Raw genomic sequence first — 19,316 nt, forward strand, 5'->3', positions numbered from 1 at the left:
CACTGGTTCAGCCAATCAGAATGGACAGTTTATATGTGTGACTCATAGCTCAGACAGCTGTGCTATTCTACCCACAGACTTTATATAATAGGTGAACTTGTGAACTATAATTTTGAAACCTCAACTTTGTAATTTTGGTTGTTTTCATATTTGCTTGACCTGACTGAGACTGCACATTCATACAAGTAGTGACGTATGAATCAGAAGTTAGTCGCTCCCTAAATCAACCTGCTGTGTCATCTATTCTACCCTAAATAGGATCATAATTTACTAAATAAACATTACGCCGTGTCAAATAAGCACTGAAACTAGTGACTGACCATAGCAGCATTAGCAAAGAGGTAACCGAGGGTTGTTATTTCACCAGTGGGGCACATTGCACAGTTAAGGTAGCATGGATCTGTTTTGAATGGCTGAACCTGTCAAATGCCACAGCAGTTTGCACATCTGTGCCCATAGTGCTAAAGGTGATTATCCCGAGTGTCACTGCAGAGAAAATGCTTTTTTTGTCGACCTGTAGTAAAAGATTATTATTGATTGTTGCCCGTGCATGATTTGTGCATGTGTTTGTCTGTCTTCTAGGAGATGATGTACATCTGGAACGGTTATACAGTCATTGGCAAACACAAAGACTTAACTGAAGGCATGCTGAAAACACTGGATGAGGCACAGGCTCAACTTGAAAGTCTACCAAGTATGTAAATCCATTAAGCACATTTACAAAGATAATTCTGATTGAAATAAATGCTATATTACAGAAATTAATCCAAACATATTAGAGACGGGTGTTGATGTAGATATAATTGAGATTGTTTGTTCAGAATGACCCAGTCTGTCTTCTGTTTGCTGCCGACTTTTAGGAACGGAGTTCTCCATAGATGATCAGTGTTTGCTGAGCCTCCTGAAGGGACTGTGTCTCAAACACTTGGGTCACCACGAGGAGGCAGAGCACTACTTTACCCTCGTCCTCTGCAAGTAAGAGCCTTTCCTCAAAGTGCTTCAGTTACAGAGTCGTCTGATTCAGTCTTTCAGTTGTGTTCTGGTGAAAACAGGTTGACGTTTGATTTTTGTTCTCGTCTTCAGTGAAACTCAGATCAAGTATGACCACTACCTGGTCCCCAATGCCCTGCTGGAACACGGCCTGCTGTGTCTGCAGCAAGGCAGAAAAGATGACGCTATCAAACTGCTAGAAACAGCAAAGTAAGTCTTTGAACCAGCAAAGCATATTTAAGTCATCTGTACTTAATAGAATATGTATGAATCAGATACTCTCCCACATTCTTGTTGTAGTGTAATCAAGTGTTAACAGTACATTATGCAGTCATGTGAAAAAGAACGCTTTTCACAGTATACTCCATGATTCATTAGCTGGTAGCACCAATAACTGAATTGAATGGCAGCGTAACTAAGGGAAGGTTCAGGGTCACCCGATTCAGTCCTAAAAATAAGCTTTATCAAAAAGGAACGTTTTAAGCGTGGTCTCAAAGTAAAGAAGGTGTCTGTTCCCCAAATCCAAACTGGAGCTGATTTCACAGAAGACGCCTGAAAGCTGAACGCTTTCCTGTTTATTTGTTTAATATGGATGTTGAAGGACGTAGGCTGGTCAAAAACGACTCCAACATTCATCGCAGTGTTACGGGAGGACCAGGTGATGCTATCCAGAGTTTAAACACCATATTTCTGAGATTTATGCCCAAGTGCAAAAAACGTTGTTTTATCTGAATTTGAAAGCGGGCAATTAGAGGTCACCCAAACCTTTATGTTTTTAAGGCATGCCTGCACTTTAACTAACTGTTGTGTGTCATCTGGCTTCATGGATAGGTAACGCTGGGTATCATCTGCATAGCAATGAAAATGTGTAATGCCTTCTAATAATAAGGACTAAGGGAAGCATGTATAATGTAAATGGAATTAATACTGATCCCAGCACAGAAGCCTGTGGAGCCTCCATAATTACCTTTATTGTGTGAAGTTGAAGATGACTCCCCATTGCAAAACGAGCTTAAATCATCACCCCTGGCCTCCACCACCGTGCTTGACAGTTAATATGGGGTGTGCTGATATGCTGTGTATGGTCTTGTTTTGTCCAAAGGATATCCTTGTAATTTATTCAGACCACAAACCTAAATCGTGCTGCTACGCTCTACCTCCTGGCAATTCTTCCAAACAAACCATACTTCTTCAATCTTTAATTGTACTGTGATGAACTTTGTCACAAACATGCTGAGACTCTCTCAGCATTGCATTGTCTGACTTTGGGGTGCTTTTCCTGGGCTTTTCCATGAGACACTTGAATGCTCCAGGTCACACTTGCTGATGATCAATTAATCTGTTTGATTAGGAACATGTAGTCATCTATATGACTACGTAGAGTCCAGCCAAAATGTTCATTTTTACATGACTGTACACATGAAACCTTTCATTAAGAATCTCCACTTTTGATGTTTTGAAATACGTCTTCCATTCATCTTCATGGTTTCACTCAGTTTTGAGTGTTTTAGAATACGAGATAAAGTTTACTCGACTTTGCTATAAACTTTGGATTTCTGGGGTTGAGGTTGAACTTTCTTGATCTTCTTTTTTTTCTGTTTCAGGCAAAATTACAAAAACTACTCGATGGAATCACGGACACACTTTCGTATACAGGCTGCTTTGCACAAGGCCAAAGGCAGCGGGGAGAACGGTATCCATGTGCCCTCCAGCCCATAACAAACAGAGGACGGCACACTAAGGAAAGACAGCATTTGTCTCCTACAGTCTCATCATGCCAACACACAGACCAGGACAGACCTGATTATTAGGGAATAATTTGTTAGTTTTCATCAAGAGGCTAGGGGAAGAGGCTTTTCCTCATGTGTGCCAAGCAACCGCAGCTCTGACTGGCTTCGGTGGATTTGCCCTCTTCCAGAGATATATCCTCATGAACTTTACTTCCTTCTGATTTAAAATGGAGACTAATTATGAAATGTGCCTATATTTATGAAACATTGCTTCTAGCGGGGTCGTCTGTCTAGCACTGTGGCCACCTGTAAGTGGTGCACTGGAGTACAAAACACAATCAGATTTATTTGGTGTATATTCTAAGTTGCCTCTGCTAATACCCCGAGGGTAGAACATTCCCAGTGCAGGGTACTGAGTCTGCGATTTGATGGAGCCAGAGTACCAAACAACCTTTACAGAAATGACTGACACTAGCTTCTCCAAGTCATTTGATCTGGCTGCTGCAGAGTTTCCCATTTTTTTTGTGTAGAATATAAATGAGCGATTATTTAAAAATAAAAATGACACACAGTGATGTTTTGTTAAGTCCCTGAGAACTAGGAGATTCCTTGTAATTGGTTACTGATCAGCAATATAATCAAAAATGATATGTTGTTTAAATTTTTACACTAAACTTTGGTTTATTCTGTTTGTCAGAGAGAGAGTGTTTTATTGCGCATTTTCCTTTTTCCCCTTTTTCTGAAACATATTACATCAGTGGTAGACACACATGTATTTTGTGAGATAGCTCTCTCCGAGTTTCCCTTTGAAGAGATGATCAAATCTAAAATCTTGTTTTATTTATAGTTGCATTTTATGGCTTTTTGCACAGAGCTTTGGAAGTCAGCCAGATATGCAACCTCTCCAGAGTAAAAGAAAAAAAATGCCTCTAAGACTTCCTCTAAGACATTTATATACTGTAAATGGCACCTTTTACACAAATTGTCCCGTTTTAAGAGGACAGATGAATGTGTCTTTTAGAAAGGCAGACTCCCTTCTTTTCTCCTCCTGGTGTGTGGGACGGCCTCCAGCAGTACTTGAGCTCGAACAAATGGGCCTTTCACGGCGAGCGGCAAAGTGCTGCGTGCTTGTCCGCCTGCTGCATCTTTAGTAGGTGAAGGAGCTCAGAAGCATCGCAACCACCACAGTCTTCCTGCTTCAGGATCATCTTCTGCTGCTCTTGTATATTACATGCTTGCCCAGAAACATCTATTGAAGCACTTGGATGTTGTAATCACTTCCTGTATATAGTAATCTGGTTATGGATAAATAGGGGTCACCTCTAACATGGTTGGTGGTTAGGTTATTGGAAAGGTTGCGTACTTGCAATAGTGAGTAATAAACCTGAACTCACATGTTGTCTCAAGTGTTGGAATTAGAGCAGTAGAGCACTGTTGTTTTATTCATGATTAGAGTTCGGTTTAGGATTTAAGATGGCTTGAAGTTCTTTTTTTCTAATGGTGAAGGAAATGCATTCTTATTGTTCTAACAGCAGCTGCTCTCCAGAAATTTCCCAAAACCACTCATGTTTTACTTTCAAATAACATTATTTTCATTTTTTTGCTCTTTGGGTTTACAACTGCAGTCAAATTCTAACTAATGTAGTGGCATTATCTGCATATTTTACTGGGCATGGCTACCAAAATTACGGAATGACATTCCTGTACATACTGAATGTTTCCGTTGTAATTTAACATGATGAAAAGCAACTACAAATCCAATTTTGTGTTGTCTGGTTTTTCCTTTTAGCCATTTAAGCATAACAAAACAGAGTTTACAGAGTGAAGTGGTGTTAGGTACAGAACAAAGAACTTGACTGTACATCTGTTGTCCTTATATAATCTAATCTGTTAGATAAAGTCATCTTATTTTGTTGAAGTGTGAGACTCTGGCAGTCAGGGATACGAAAACAAGGACTATTATAACACGTCATAATCTATCGAAAACACACAAAGAGAATTTTAAAAAAATATATTCTAAATATTTAAATATCCAGCCGCAAGAAAAACTAAAAAGTGGGTGATCAAGTACTACTTTGTGGTCAGCAAGAGGAATAACACAAATACACTTACAAAGCTATCACAAAGGCTGTGTTTATGTTTTTAGCGAAGGGCAATTTGATCACGAATCTGATTGGCTGCTTAAAAGAGCCTACTCAAAGAAGGTAACAGCTCATTGGTTCTTTTTCAGCGGGGCGGTGCTTTGTGTTGCTACATCACCAGCTTTCGTTGTTCGGCTGCTGTCTGCAAACTGGAAAGTCCCCTTCAGACATAGAGGTCCGCGTCAGGAAAACTGCTGTTAGCGTTGTGATTTGCGTTGAGGGGTATTGAATTTTCCTTCCCTTCGATGCGTCAATAAACACACAATTCTAGCTCGCTGTTTCAGCTCTGAATTTATTTATTTTTAGCTAAGCGATTAGATGTTCCCTTTCGAATGCTAGCTGGTGTTAGCAGGCTAGCTCTTTGTGTGGCTAGCAGCTAGCCGAGCGATGTTTTGTTGTTGTTAAACTGGGCAGCCCTCCTGTCGTCTGGGAAGGAGAATCATCAGCTGTGTATGGAAAAAACGCCCCATCGACGCCTTTTTCTCCTCTCCCATTGTCTGTGAAAGTGACCCTTGAAATTAGTAAAGCGAAGACGACAGAGGGGAGAGTTTGATTGAAGAGGGAGGAGATGGGAAACTGTCTGAAATCTCCCACATCGGATGACATTTCTTTGCTACATGAATCTCAGTCGGACCGGGCCAGCTACGGAGATGGTGCTGATCCCGATCAGGAGCCACCGCCCCCCTATCAGGTAACTTTCACCAACAGTTTCAGGGAAAATGAGCTCGTAGATATGTTTTGCCATGAGCAAAATTCATGAAATACCTGAAGCGTGGACAATGTCTGATAATGTGTGACGGGCTCGGCCCAAAAACGTCTGCCTTTATGCAGCTTGAAGGCAAGATCAGCTGTTTACAGATCCAACATCACCCTTGGGCGGCAGAACGACTCAGTGACCCTGTCCCTTCATAGCATTGACACTAATCCGCTTTGTTCTGTCCGATGGTCCTGCCTCTGTCCGTCAATTCCCTGAAGTCATATCTTGATTCAGGCTTCACTGATACAACAGCAGCACGGCTTGCTCATTCAGAAACTCTGAACCAAATCATTTAGGCTCATGTAAGTCAGCACATAAATCTGCCATGGCCTGTGGTACACATTAACAGTGAACTTGAAACAGAGCCCAGTTCTCCATGTGTAGGAGAATTATGACTTGGTGACTTTCATAACTTTACTGCTTCTTTTGACTAAACTCCTTCAGGGCAACAACTTTGTATGATGACCTTATTTCCTGAATTAGATCATCCACAAACAGACCAGGCTATGCTGTAACTGTAAATATGATGCACAGTGTTACTTATCTTTCCTTTGTAATTTCTCTATAATACAGACCAGCAAGTTCAATGTTAAGAGACAGCTGGTATGTGTTATGTAAGCCTTGTCAGACAGTTTGCTGTTACTAGGTTAAGCCGTGCCTTATCTGTAGATTTAAGATAAGGATTTTTCTAAAGCATGGGAAACTAAAGGTGACATCAGGTCGGTACAGGAGGAGAGCTTGTGTTATAGGACGCTACATAATGTAATGTTATATTCAGGCAAGCATGTTTTATTTTCATCACACTAGGGGTGAAAACCTAAAGGAGAGACTTTGCCAAGTTGTCCTAACATTTAAAAAGAAAAATTAACATCAAGGGCTTTCTAGCTGGATCTTGAAAAGTAATGTTTTTGAAATTAATGTGAAAAAAAAAAATATATATATATATATATACACACACACACACATACACATACATACACAAACACGAACACTGATTATTGGTGCATTATTTGAAAATCTAATTGAGCTTCATCAGGAAAACTTTAGGTAAATTTTGTTTTTTATAGATGTTCATATGAATTGGTAGAACTACAATGAATTTTGTACATTAGATGTTAAAAACAAAAGAGGGGAATGTACAAAATAACAAAGGAGCTATTACCATTACCTTTGCCCAAAAGTAATGGTTAGCACATTTGTCTAACAAGCTAAAGATCCCTGGTTTGTTTCTGGGAGAAGACCCTGTTCCCTTTTGGGGTTGCATGAAGAGCATCTGTTTCCCGCTATGGAAAGTAGCTTCCTACCAGACAACCAGAATTGGGACATGGAAACTTGGCCCAAACACATTCAACCTCTCATTTATAAGCTTTGTCGTTTCTTAGACACTGTGTCCGAGTTGGTCAATATTATATTTGGACAGGTTGAGTATTTTTCCCCAGTTCATGTCCTTGTGTGAGCTCTGTCCAGCATACACCAGTGTGTAATTAGGTCAGCGCAGTCAGCTGTGTTATCATAGATGATGAATGTTGTAATAAACCACACAATCTTTGCTAGGGGCCCTCTGGAAGAGCTCTCACTAAGCTTTCAGTGTTGTTCAGCAAGTCTGCGTGCAGTGTGTTTATACTGGCAGAGTTTCTCAAGAGGGTTAACTAACTAGTTAAAGCCTCCTTATAAAGAACTCTTTCAGAACAGCCAGCTTCTCCTTGGTGACCACAGTAATCGGCACCTTCACCACACGTTTTTTGTTCGGCATCAACACGCTTTGGGAATTTGTGGTGGAACGGGTATTAAATTCTCCCAAATGCTCCATTTAAAATTTAATTTGTTGCATTTGTGAAAGCTTTCACATGCTGCTGAGTGCAAATGTGTACTCTGGATACTGTCTGGAGGTCTGTCCTCCATACAGAGGGTGAGATTTGCAAGTCATGGTGCAAAACTTGATGCTGGCAATGGCAACAGTGAAATCCAAAACAAGTACAATATGAGCTATAGCTGTGCTTATGCTACAAAATGAATCAGAAAGGGAAGCTTTTGTGTAGTTGTCAAATAAGCATTGACAAGGATTTATTTAATCGATGAAAAGCAATCTGTCACACTGGAACTGTTGTTGATGGCTCTAATGTAATTAAATGTTGAATTGTGTTGCCTTCTGTCATTTTCATATGTGGGCCATACTCGAGACATAACAGTCTAATCAGCACACTTTGGTTAGGATGCCCACTGAAGCCCTTAAATTGAAAACCAGGAAATGATTAATGGATTTGTCTCCAATTTAAGATTCGTTAACACTTCGTTTCTGTCTGTAGCTTAAGTTATACCTAGCCTGAGGTTTAGCCAACCTGGAAACTGTAATTAGTGCCCAAGCACATCTGTAACAAATGCAACATTTTATAAGTGCATACCTGTCTTCAGATGTTTCCCCATCGATTCTAAACAACCTCGTGAGGTTGTCTGCATGTTAAACTGATTGGATCATGAATGCTCTGTATCCACAGACAGCAGTGATTTCCAAAGAACTGGCTCTGTCGACTCTATGGTGGCAGCCTGCATTTGGGGCTGTTGAATAACTTCATGGCTTATGAAGACAGTGCACAGATCTGACATTCACAACTCCATATGTGGACACTTCACATAGATGCTATAGAGAACCATGAAATGGTTAAGATACTATTATAATCCTTTTTCAGGGAATTTTGGGTTTTTTTTTGTTAGTTTTTATTCCGACTCCTCTCTCTCAAGTTACCTCTGGGGTATAATGTTGTGGCTAATTTTTGCAAAATCCTTGTAAAGAGGAATGGGGGGATTCATTTTTATAATTGTTACATTACACGTACAGATGGACCCCCCCCCCAAAAAAAAACACAACAACAACAACAAACAAACAAACAAACAAAACCCAAATACCTTTAGTAAGATGTTGACCCACCACATGTCACAAGAACAAATTCACTCTATTTTAGCAATTTCACAAGTGCCTCGAGCTCTCTTGGTGGGACGTTACACATTTCCTTTAAATTACATTCCAAAAACATTGTCACTTGTACTTGACCTTTGTCAGGTGACTCAGTTAGATTTTGTTTGTAAGTTTTGATCCAAAACATGCTCAGTCATTTAGTGTTTGTGTATAAAGTTATAGTTAGAAATCCAGGGATCCGGTGATCCTTGTTAGCAAACATTTGGCAATAGCGGGGAGGAAGAATTTAAATTTAACATGAAGAGGCTGATGGATGAGCCAGGCTCATGGAGGGGCAGACATGGGCCATGATTGAGAGGTGAGAGGAAGAGTGCTATTGGATGCACTAATCAGCGTTTATTTACAGCTGCAAGAAGGGTGTAGAATACGACATGCAGGCCAAAGCTCACCAGTCCCTGCTTCTCCACAGACACTCAGGCCACAGGTGAAAAATAAAAAACTTTTATCCTGCATTACATCCAACTGAAAATATTTATGAACAGCGCTAAGTGATGGAAGGCTTACACTTTGGTGTATCAGGATCTCGCCTCTGCTTTTCGTAGGCGATGTGGTTTTGTTGTCTTGATCAGGTGGTTGCCTCCAGCTAGCAGGGGAGCTGGTTCACTGCCGAGTGTGGCTGGAATGAGAGTTAACACCTCAAAGTCCATGGTTCTCAGATAGAAAAGACTGGAGTCTCCACTTTGGGTCAGGGACAAGTCAGTCCCCTAAGTGGAGGAGTTTAAGTATTTTCGGGTCTTGTTCTCGAGTGACTGGAATGGGGGATTGACGGATTGGGGTTGCATATGCAGCGATGTGGATGTGGTATCAGTCCATTGTGATGAAGAGAGCTGGACATAAAAGCAAAGCAGATGAGCTATATCCATATCCTCACCTATGGTCACAAGCAAGGTAGTGATCAGAAGAACGAGGTTGAGGATACAAACGGTGAAAATGAGCTTTCTAGGAAGAGCCTGCCCTCTTCCTTAGAATTAAGGTGACGAGTTCAGTCATTTGTGAAGCGCTTGGAGTAGAGCCAGTTGAGATCTTTCTGGCATCTGGCTAGGATGCCTCCTGGGTGAGGTGTTCCAGGCATTTCCTTCTGGGAGGAGGCCCCAGGTTGAACCCAGGACATGCTACAGAAATTGTGTCTCTTGGGTGTCTTAAGAACGTCCCTGTGCTCCCCCGGATGAGCTGTAGGAGGTGGTTGGAGAGAGGGAGGTCTGGGTTTCTTTGTCTAGGCTGCTGCCCCTGTGACCTGACTCTGGATGAGTAGCAGAAAATGGATGGATGCATTTGCTTGCCCTCCTCCTTCCGCTGTGAGTTTCTTCATCTCTGCAACTCCTGTATACTTCCCTCATTCTTTCAACTGCCACCAGAAATAGTTATGAAGTAGTGACGCTACTGAGTCAAATTGTTTGGAGCAGTATTGGAAAAGGATACATTAAAGTATAAATTGTCCCACACCCATTAAATTTCCTTATATTTGCCTCATTTCAGATTGTTTAGGATAAGGAAATACTCCTAGTATAATATTATTTTAAAGGCCAAATGTAAGAATTTGCAGTCTGTGCTGTCACTGGCTATAGATGGGCGATGGATGGATTTAGAAAGCTAAGTAGGTGACATGAGTCCTGTGAGCCGGCCACTTGGCCTAGCATACCATTAAAATTCTTGTCAAAACAAAACGAGTCATTGTGTGTTTGCGTCAGTTGTTTTTATAAACTGTGAAACAAAGGAGAGGGAGGTGCAGTTCAGTGTGTGTTCTTAGCATTGGGCTGTAGCTGTAAGCTTATGCCTGCGTATTTTTGTGCAGACGGGCGTATTGCAGACGGTGTGTGTGTGTCGACTGTGGTGATTTGGACAGCAGCTGGCGAGACAGGAGCTGACTCATCTCGGTCTGGACCACAGGAGATAAGGCACCCCTGTGTGTTTTAGAGGGGGGGTGTGTGCATATGTGTGTTCACTCTCGGCTGTAACACCAGAGTATCCTGATAGAAGCAGTGACGAGTGTTTTTATTGATCACATTTAGTCTGGCCTATATTCTACTTTCAGCTTGTTTCATGGCTAAATCTTATTGGCTGAGACACTTTGCAGACTTTGAAATTTTCACTCTTTGTTGTTGGAGTTATGATCAATTTTAGTGTTTTTTTTGTATAAAATGATGTCAACGATCTCGGGTTTTAATTTGTCACCCATCTGTCTGCAAATCTAATACAGGTGATATTTCTGTCTTCAGTCTGTCAGCACAGGAGGGTCAAAGAGGATCGGAAACATGTCGCATAAGAACCAGTCATAAAGTTTCTCCTGATGAGGTTTTAATATGCTCTCTCACTGTAGTAGATACACAAGAGGAGCACAGTCTATCAACCAGCTGCATTACTGTTGGGATGAGAGGGCTCGCCAGCAGTTTGCTTTAAACACAGTGTGCTCAGCCAGATTGCTTTGGTGGCACTTTCTAATTGGCCTTCAAATGTGATGGAGCCGAGAAAAAATAAGAAATGAAAACTGAAAAGTATTTTTCTGAATGATTTCGGTGCATGTAATAGAATATTGTATATTTATTTATTTATTTTTGAAAGTATATTGTAATGTCCCAGACTACATTCACAAACATGCTAAGAAAAGTGTGCATGTGTCGCAGTCGAGGAAAACGGGAAAAACTGTGTCCAGATAATGGTAATGAGCTGAACTTTAGGTCCTCGGCCTTAATCAAAGGTAAGGGTTACATTACTTCATTCTTACATGATGTTGATCTTTAGCCTTGTAAGGAAGGCGGCAATAAACCCCACTGGAGGAGCGTCTGATTACCTACATTTTGTCCTAATATGGTTACAGAAACATTGGGGGCGTGGAGAAAACCGCGCTGACAAGCGTGTTATTGTACTGCAGGTCAGTGACATAGACGTGGGCTTTGCCTCCAACACAGAGCTTATCACAGAGCCCTGACTCAGCTACAAGTAAATTCTTTTGTTCTCTTCACAACTTCATCCAAAAGTTTAGTTCTCATTTTCCTCGGACTGAAAACTGAGAGCCGAGCTACAAGTAATGATGATCAGATGGCTCGGGGGGGTTTGATTAGTATATTACAGAGACATAACTAATGTTCATGCAGGGCTTTAAATTGTGGTACAAACTATGTGTTTAAAGATGGGTGTCGCCAACATGACATCACCTGTTAAAGCCTCGAGCTGAGTATTTTTGCCTTGAACGTGCTTGTCTTTAGAAACCAGACGTGTCAAGCTGACTGGGGCAGTTTTTGCAGAGAAACTGCTTTTTCATCCCTTTTTTTACACTAATGGGGACATCATTTATAATAATTAACATCCAGGTTTTTCTTTTTCTTTTTTGGGGATGTGTTTAATATTAGTTATAATATCATTGGCCAGCATCGGTGGATCAACTCCCTGCTTTGATGAGGTCATTTACCGGTGTTGGCACACTTTGAGTCTTGTCCTGTTATCGCACCACAAAACACATCCTGTGATGCTAACGCGCATCATTCGGCCCCCGTTATTGTTCTTGCTGCGGGTGTGCATGCTGCCCTGCGTTGTGTGCAAGTGTCTGCAGGTCTCGTTCAGAGATTTTGTTACTTTGCAGGGCACAGAAGAAGAGCTAAGATTTCAGAGACTGCGAACGCTTCATGTTTCAGGTGTTGCTTCCCTTACAGCTTGATGCAGGATGCAGATAGTCCCCCCCCCCACAGCTGATTTCTTTTGGAAACCTTCCACTTATTGTGTGCATCTGCTTCCCCTACTTGCTACCATCACCTTGATTCCCGCTCACCATTAGCAGCCTGAGCCTGGCAGGCTGACAGTCGCTGCTGTAGCTGCTGTGTGCTTGGCTCAGCAACCTACAGCATGCTTGGCAGAGAGAACCAAGGTCCACCCCCCTCATTAGTTCCCCTTTCACCCTTTTGGTACCACTGAGGTCACTTAATAAACAGTTGTCAGCCCAGCTGACATATGACAACAATTACACTGCTGACCATTGCACAGTTGAGGACCCTAAACACACACAGTGCAGCTGCTGCCCCCCCCTCCCCAAGAGGCCCCGTCTGCAGCTTTTATTATCGCTGCCTGGCTTTTAGAGTTGGCTAAAAAAATGGCTGTCAGAGGAGGAACAGACAGCCTCGACTGCTAAAATGATGCTGACTCATGGGTTAAATGTTGCTGAGAGACTGAGAGGCTAGCTAGCATCTCCATCTGTCCCATTAAAACTCTTTAGCTTTAAAAGATAGCATTTCAAACAAATTAAAAAGTAGACTGCTTGTGTGTGTCTGTGTGTCACCTCTCATGCTTAAACACAAAACAAAAAAGCAATCTCGCCCCTGAAGGTACAGTTACAATACCTTTGACACTTCTTTGACTTCTTACAGAGGCCTTTTCCAGGCATCATCTGTTTAATCGAATATGTTGTCGTCCACTTTCCAGCTGTGGGTGGACTACATATGAAAAGAAATAGACAGCACAGTGGGCAATGTCATTAAGAAAGTCATGAAGCATGAAGGACAAAACTGTGAAACCTGTAGAAACCACAGCTTTGTATGATACCAATCGTGGTTTGTTTGATTCACATTGTGACAGAAAGACACTACACTACCCACAATTCCTGAATTTAAACAGTGATATTCCTGATTGGTGGAGATCGCTGTTACCATGCAAATGTCAGAAACTGGTAGAGCGGTGATTGAGGTCAGGAACAACTGTACAGTACTGATAACTAAGCTATCATTTACATACACACACAACATGAACTACAAAATCTCTTTCTGTTCAGTTTTTAACAACACTGCAGCAATAAAAAGGATTTTCAGAGGTTTTTTTGTTTTGTTTTAGTTTTTGATCCTGAACACATTTTGTTCTGGCCGTGATTTGCTTTGTGGCTGGTTGGTTTGGCTTAAAGCTTGAAAGTCTTTATATAAATATTTTCTGAAATATTGTGTTGTCAGGATAAACTCAGAGCTGAGTAAGAAGGCTGCACGGTTATGCTGCGTTTCAGATACCTCAGAGTTCAGGAGTGTTGTCACTCTGAACCCGGCACATTCAGATGGCTAACTCGGGTCTGCTCCGAGCTTCTAATGGTGAATTTATGGTACTGTGGTTGTGTCTGTTTGTGGAGGTATTCAGGTATGCTGAGGGTTTCTCAATCTACACAAACGTGATTGTGTGCAGCTCGTAGTTTGATGTGACTGACGCTGGAACAGGAAATGAAGTAACATCACTGTCAGAAAATAACATTATATTACACTGTAAGGACAGTCAGAATACAGTGCATGCTTTGGTGTGACGATATTGTGCCTCTCATGTTTGCTTTGACTCTTTAATACTGAAACCCGTTCACTTTGACTCGCTGTTACTTTGATGACACATTAATCTTTCACTTATGTGGTTTTCCAGGCCAGTGTTTAAAAAAACCAAAGACAAGAAAAGAAACCCATCCCAGACATAATGACAGACTTTTCATTTCACACTTCTCTCGACTGAGGCTGCTTTGATGTTTGAGTCAGAAAATTATTGAGCTAGAAATATGAGCTGCTTTAAATTGGCATTTAAAAAAAAAAAACTGTTAATGCTCAAAACCCAGCAGGATTTGTTTCCTGCTGGGATCCTTATTTGTTAGGCAAATGTGCATCAGTTAGAAATACTGTTAAATAAATAAAGTTACTTTTAATGACGTGAACTAGAACAACAGTAAGATTTCCCATCGCATGTTGGTATGGGCTGCAGTGGCTTATGGGTGTGGGGAAACACTACCATCTACTGCCTGAAATCATTAGCTTACAGCATGTCCAGACATCCAGGCCTAATAGACTGCTTTAGATACTGACGATGGATATTGTGAGGATGTGGGTCTTATTTTGGGCCGGCTTCTCGACACTGACAGTTATATATTAGGAGAGTTTGTTGGATTGTGAGATTGTTGCACTCGAGTACTTTGATTTTTGTAGAGGACTAAAGTGAATGAACCCGTCTGCTTGTTAAGCTGAGGGATTTTATGTGATAAGCCTCATCAGTGTTGTTGTACTGGCAGAGTTTATTTTTATGTCCCGGCTCACATAATAAGTTTGTGCCATAATCAGGAGTTTTTCTTCTTTCCTTTTTGAAAGTGAGAAGGCCCAAATCTTCCTTTGTTAAAGTAAATCCAGCACAGATATAGCCTGCTGAGAGATTCGGTGGCGATATCCTCTCAAACAATACTTTTTTTTTTTTTAAAGGCCAACTTTGAGGTGTATTTTTCAGACGTTTGTACTTAGTGTTTCTCATCAATTCTTCCCCTGCCACAGCTTTCATGTTACAGATTTTGTAAAGTAGACTTACTCAACAGTGTTAAGCCTCTTTATGTTGTCTCTTTTCTTCCTGCAGGAGCAAATCCATGTGCCTGTCTACCATCCGACGCCCAGCCAAACCCGACTGGTCACTCAGCTGACCGAAGAGGAGCAGATCCGAATCGCTCAACGCATCGGGCTTATCCAGCACCTCCCAAAGGGCGTGTATGACCCGGGAAGGGATGGATCCGAGAAGAAGATCAGAGAGTGAGTAGAAGCTCTGAGTGGGCAAACACAAATACTGCTTCACTGCAGAATTCAAGAATTCATACGTTTCAAACAGGAGTTTATTCACTGAGTTACTGCTTGGTTTTCCACACAGCTTCATGTTGGCACATTCCAGTAAAATTAAGAATATAATAAATTCTTGTTATTAGCATGAAAACATTGCTTTGATACAGAGATGTGTAGTTACAGTACAGCACAAACCTTGATATTTTTGGGGGGAGCCGCCCACTTTGATTTTAGGTGGGTTGGGTAAATAAAACTCTCCTTTCTGTCTGTGCAAAGGAGTTTTTTCTGTCATTGGTTAGTGCAGCAGTCAAATTACAGCAACGCTGGGAGAGAGCGAGGGGAAGTCATGCAGCAAGTGGTTGTGGGTTGGACTCAAATCTGGCCGCTGCACTCCAGCTGTGTGGCATGTGGTCGCCTTAGTTAAAGTGGCACCCAGTGTAAAGAAGTCTTACTACACATTTAGATATCTGAATATGATAACTGCAATTTCAACAGTATGTCTCTGTTTTTCTACGTGATAAAGAAATGCTGCTATAGTAAACTAAATAAGCCTGTCAGCGCGAGCATTTAAATTGTAAGAATACGTGTAAAATGACAGAACGCGCTCTCATTGCCCAGACTGTCCTGTAATTATTATCAGGGGCAGTTCCAGTTTCAAACTTTTAGGGGGGCTCAGCTGCCAATCATAATCTCAGCAGTGCCTTGTAATTAATATTAATGCAGTGTGCTGTTTGCGACTGTAATCAGCCCTTTTGACATTTGCAAACCTCAATTCAGTTGGATAAACATTAGTTTTACCTTCAAAAGCAACATAATTACCGTATTTTTTGGACCATAAGGCGCACTGTCAATTTTTGAGGAAATTAAAGGATTTTAAGTGTGCCTTAGTCTGAAACATACGGCAGTTGGATGACCTATTGTAGCGTCTAAGAACAGACACTGCAGTAGATCCTCTCTCTCCATCCTCCTCACTTGACTAGAAACTAGAAAATGACAAAGATATAATCTTATAATAGTTATTATAAGAGCATCGACAACAGTACAGCACACTGCTTAGTTATCTCAAATGAATGAATGAATCAGTGAATGTGGGTGAAACAGAAGCTGCAGCTTTATCATTTTTGGTGAATTTGATCACATGTCCACTCTTACCTGTTTCCTTTTGCTCTCTGTCCTCCTCTCTTTGTGCCGTCACCCAAAAATTATATGTTACAGTGAATAAAAGGCATAAACCGATCATTATCAGTTCATAGCAATATTCAAACTGAATCCAGGCTGCTGCGGGACATAGACAGGTTGGCATTTTGACTTGCGGTCACCTGGATCTGGAGCTCTGTCAACTTCAGGTCCCAAAGTCAAACGAACACTGCAGCATCACTGAGAGTTTAAACTGAGTAAAGTCTTTCATCTTTAATAAAATGATCAGCGTTGCTGCTTTACCAGGTGTAACAATGAAGTTTAACATCCAGGCATCCATGAAAACAGGATTTATTACATTTAACGGGGTTAGAAGTTAGCAGGAAGTTAGCTCGCTAGCTTCCACCTGATATAGCATGTTCTGACTGAGAGATTAATCTTTTAGATCAAATGTTTTGAATTAAATAATTATTTTTTTTTATCTCAAAAACGTCATATTATTTATTCTGCATTTTATTTTATTCCAAATTCCAGGGATGTGCCTTTAAATTGAGAAGTAATCATTTATCATAGTTGAAGGTCTGTCTGTGTATTTTTTTGTTTTTTTACTTGTTTTGTTGTTTCCTGTGTAGTTGTGCTGTTCAATCAGTGACTAGTGTGTTTTTAATAAGACAAATGTTGTTCACCATTGCAGGTGTGTCATCTGTATGATGGACTTTGTCTACGGAGACCCGATCCGGTTCCTGCCCTGCATGCACATCTACCACATGGACTGTATCGATGACTGGCTGATGAGATCCTTCACCTGCCCCTCGTGCATGGAGCCTGTGGATGCTGCACTGCTTTCCTCCTACGAGACCAACTGATACAAAACCCCTTTGGACTAAACCGGACACGCACAAACACATGTATACGCTCACACAAACACGGACATGAATTATGCATAAAAATGAAAATACACACAACACTTCCATCTTTGCTGTATCCTGGATTAGTAAGATGGCGATTATAAAAGCAGTGATTATGTTAAAGATGTACAATGAATTCTGTGTGGGTGTACGTAAGTGTTTGTCTATTTGTGTGTGCACAATTTCCTCAGTTGGCCTGCTGGACAGGATTACATCTGGGAAAGGACTGGAAGAATGAAGGGTTTTTTGTGGTATGGACAAGCAGGACTGAGGAAAGACGACAGAGGGCGGTGGAATGCACAGGGGCGTTGTAACGGGACATCGAAGGCAATGGATGGTGGATTCATCGTTACGGTTCAGAAACTTTATCAAGGTCTGGTTTTAAATTTGCGATACACGCACCTTCTTCCTTAACTTTGGGCGCGGTGATTGGAATGAGCCTGAGAGAGACTGCAGGACTGCTCACACCTGATTACTGTAACGCCACGCTGCAGGACGGAGGAGAGAGGACTTCCGAATCCTTCAGAAATGCTGCCATATGCCTCTCTGTCAAAACTGCTGCAGAAGAACTGTTGCAGAAACAGAGATGTGATTTTAAGACTGCCAGAGATGGACATCAGACTTTGGACTGCTAACTTACGATTTATTCTGCACACGTACCAGAGGCCTGTTCTCAGACGGGCCTTGAGTCGTCTCTGTACAGACGTTTCCTGAGAAAAATGAGATCAGTAGCTCGGTGGATTCACTGTCCGGTGACTTTGTGAAATCTGTTTTTGTCAGGCAGCATAAGGGCTCTGTTAACCAGTGTTTACCACCAACACAGACATGACTAAAGGAAGTGCAGTGTGTGCTGATGTAATGGGCTGTGGTAGAGTTTTGTTGTTAAGGTCTTGACTTCTTATTCAGTGAGATGTCACATTATTGGCCAAAGCACAAGTAGACCAGTTAACAAACCATAAATACACACGAGACATTTGCACTTCCTAATCAGACCAGAGACAAGAGGACCACATGCAGTTGTAATTATGTGAATGTAAAGTATCTGATTTGCTTTATGTGCATCCTCCTTACCACTGCAGTTATTTGTAATGAAAGCCACTGTCTCTGTGGAGCGGGAGCAGAGTACTTAATTTATTATAGAAATTAACCAAACTACTGAATTAATTCCAAGGATTGTGTCCCTGTTCTTTGTGCTGAAGACAAAATTAAAACGTAGACAAGGTTGGGCTTTTTTAATGTACTTGGAAAATCAACTTCCTGTCCTCCAAAACAGGCGGTGAAAGAGTGTGATGTGGTCATAATGATGGAGTATGCAGTTATGTTTGGTTTCAGTTTAAAAATGTTCGGTTTCTATGCATTTGTATTCTCATTTTCTTGGCATCGAGTTGAGTCCTCTGTGCAGGATTTCTTTGCCGCATTATAAAATGTCCATTGCCCAAGTCACCAGGTTTACAATAAAAGCACAAAGAAGTACAACATTTTCTTTGATAGTGTCCTTCCCCAGCTAACGTTAGCATGTGAGTGAGTCTGTAAATGTAAATCCTGCAGAAAATGGTTGCTATTTAAGCTCCCCTTGCATACAGATCTCTGTGATCTGTGAATGCTTTTCAAGGACCTTTGTGTTTTGCGAAATTTGGTGGGTGGGCAGGTCGGTGGCTTAGTTTTTGCACAGTACTGTCATGTACGTAACTCTTTATGTTCTAAATTGTCCATCATTAAGGTGGAGCTCCATGGCCTTAGGTTACACATAAGTGAAGGGTTGATATCTGTTGCTAAAATGTGAGCACAGGTGGTAATAGGCAGACTGCAAATGCTGCTGCTGAGCTGTCAGACATTGTACATGTCATGTAATGAAGACTACAGGAGGTGTATCAGAAAATGTCCCAGTACATTGTCACAAACTAATAAATGAACTGTGTGTGTATCGTGGTTCTTTGGTTTCCTCCTGGCTCTTAAGCACGTTTCGATCTGCGGCTCCTTGCAGTGGAAAAGCAGATGACACATATCCTCTGGTTTCAGTATGAACTTGATCACACCCAAGTGCAGCTGACCAATAACTGTGGTTATAAATGTGCCATCGTAACTCATTCAGCTTCCGTTTTCCACCAACACTAGTCTGGTCTGGAACCATAGTTCATGT

At 41.3% G+C, this 19,316-nt stretch overlaps 2 protein-coding genes across 4 annotated transcripts in view; both read left to right on the top strand.

Annotated features, from left to right (window-relative positions):
* ttc39a (tetratricopeptide repeat domain 39A) overlaps positions 1 to 4,481 on the top strand; it is a 31,032-nt gene extending 26,551 nt beyond the window's left edge. For both annotated transcript variants that reach the window (XM_040053126.1, XM_040053127.1), the window contains 4 exons: positions 583 to 694; positions 861 to 975; positions 1,084 to 1,200; positions 2,595 to 4,481. In XM_040053126.1, coding sequence (XP_039909060.1) covers positions 583 to 694; positions 861 to 975; positions 1,084 to 1,200; positions 2,595 to 2,709 — 459 coding nt within the window. In that variant the 3' untranslated portion in view covers positions 2,710 to 4,481. The remainder of the gene's footprint in view (positions 1 to 582; positions 695 to 860; positions 976 to 1,083; positions 1,201 to 2,594) is intronic.
* A 294-nt stretch (positions 4,482 to 4,775) lies between these two features.
* On the top strand, positions 4,776 to 19,105 carry rnf11b (ring finger protein 11b). 2 transcript variants are annotated; one of them, XM_040053129.1, is made up of 4 exons: positions 4,776 to 5,552; positions 14,935 to 15,104; positions 16,963 to 17,176; positions 17,368 to 19,105. In XM_040053129.1, the coding sequence occupies exons 1-3, from the start codon at positions 5,430 to 5,432 to the stop codon at positions 17,132 to 17,134; spliced, it is 465 nt and encodes a 154-aa protein (XP_039909063.1). In that variant the 5' UTR covers positions 4,776 to 5,429; the 3' UTR covers positions 17,135 to 17,176; positions 17,368 to 19,105. The 2 variants fall into 2 exon arrangements, with proteins under 2 accessions (XP_039909063.1, XP_039909062.1); XM_040053128.1 differs by having other exon boundaries at positions 4,803 to 5,552; positions 16,963 to 19,105.
* The last annotated feature ends 211 nt before the right edge of the window (positions 19,106 to 19,316 follow it).

This window comes from Simochromis diagramma, unplaced genomic scaffold, assembly GCF_900408965.1.
Source record: "Simochromis diagramma unplaced genomic scaffold, fSimDia1.1 OVJJ01000419.1, whole genome shotgun sequence".
Taxonomy (NCBI): Eukaryota; Metazoa; Chordata; class Actinopteri; order Cichliformes; family Cichlidae; genus Simochromis; species Simochromis diagramma.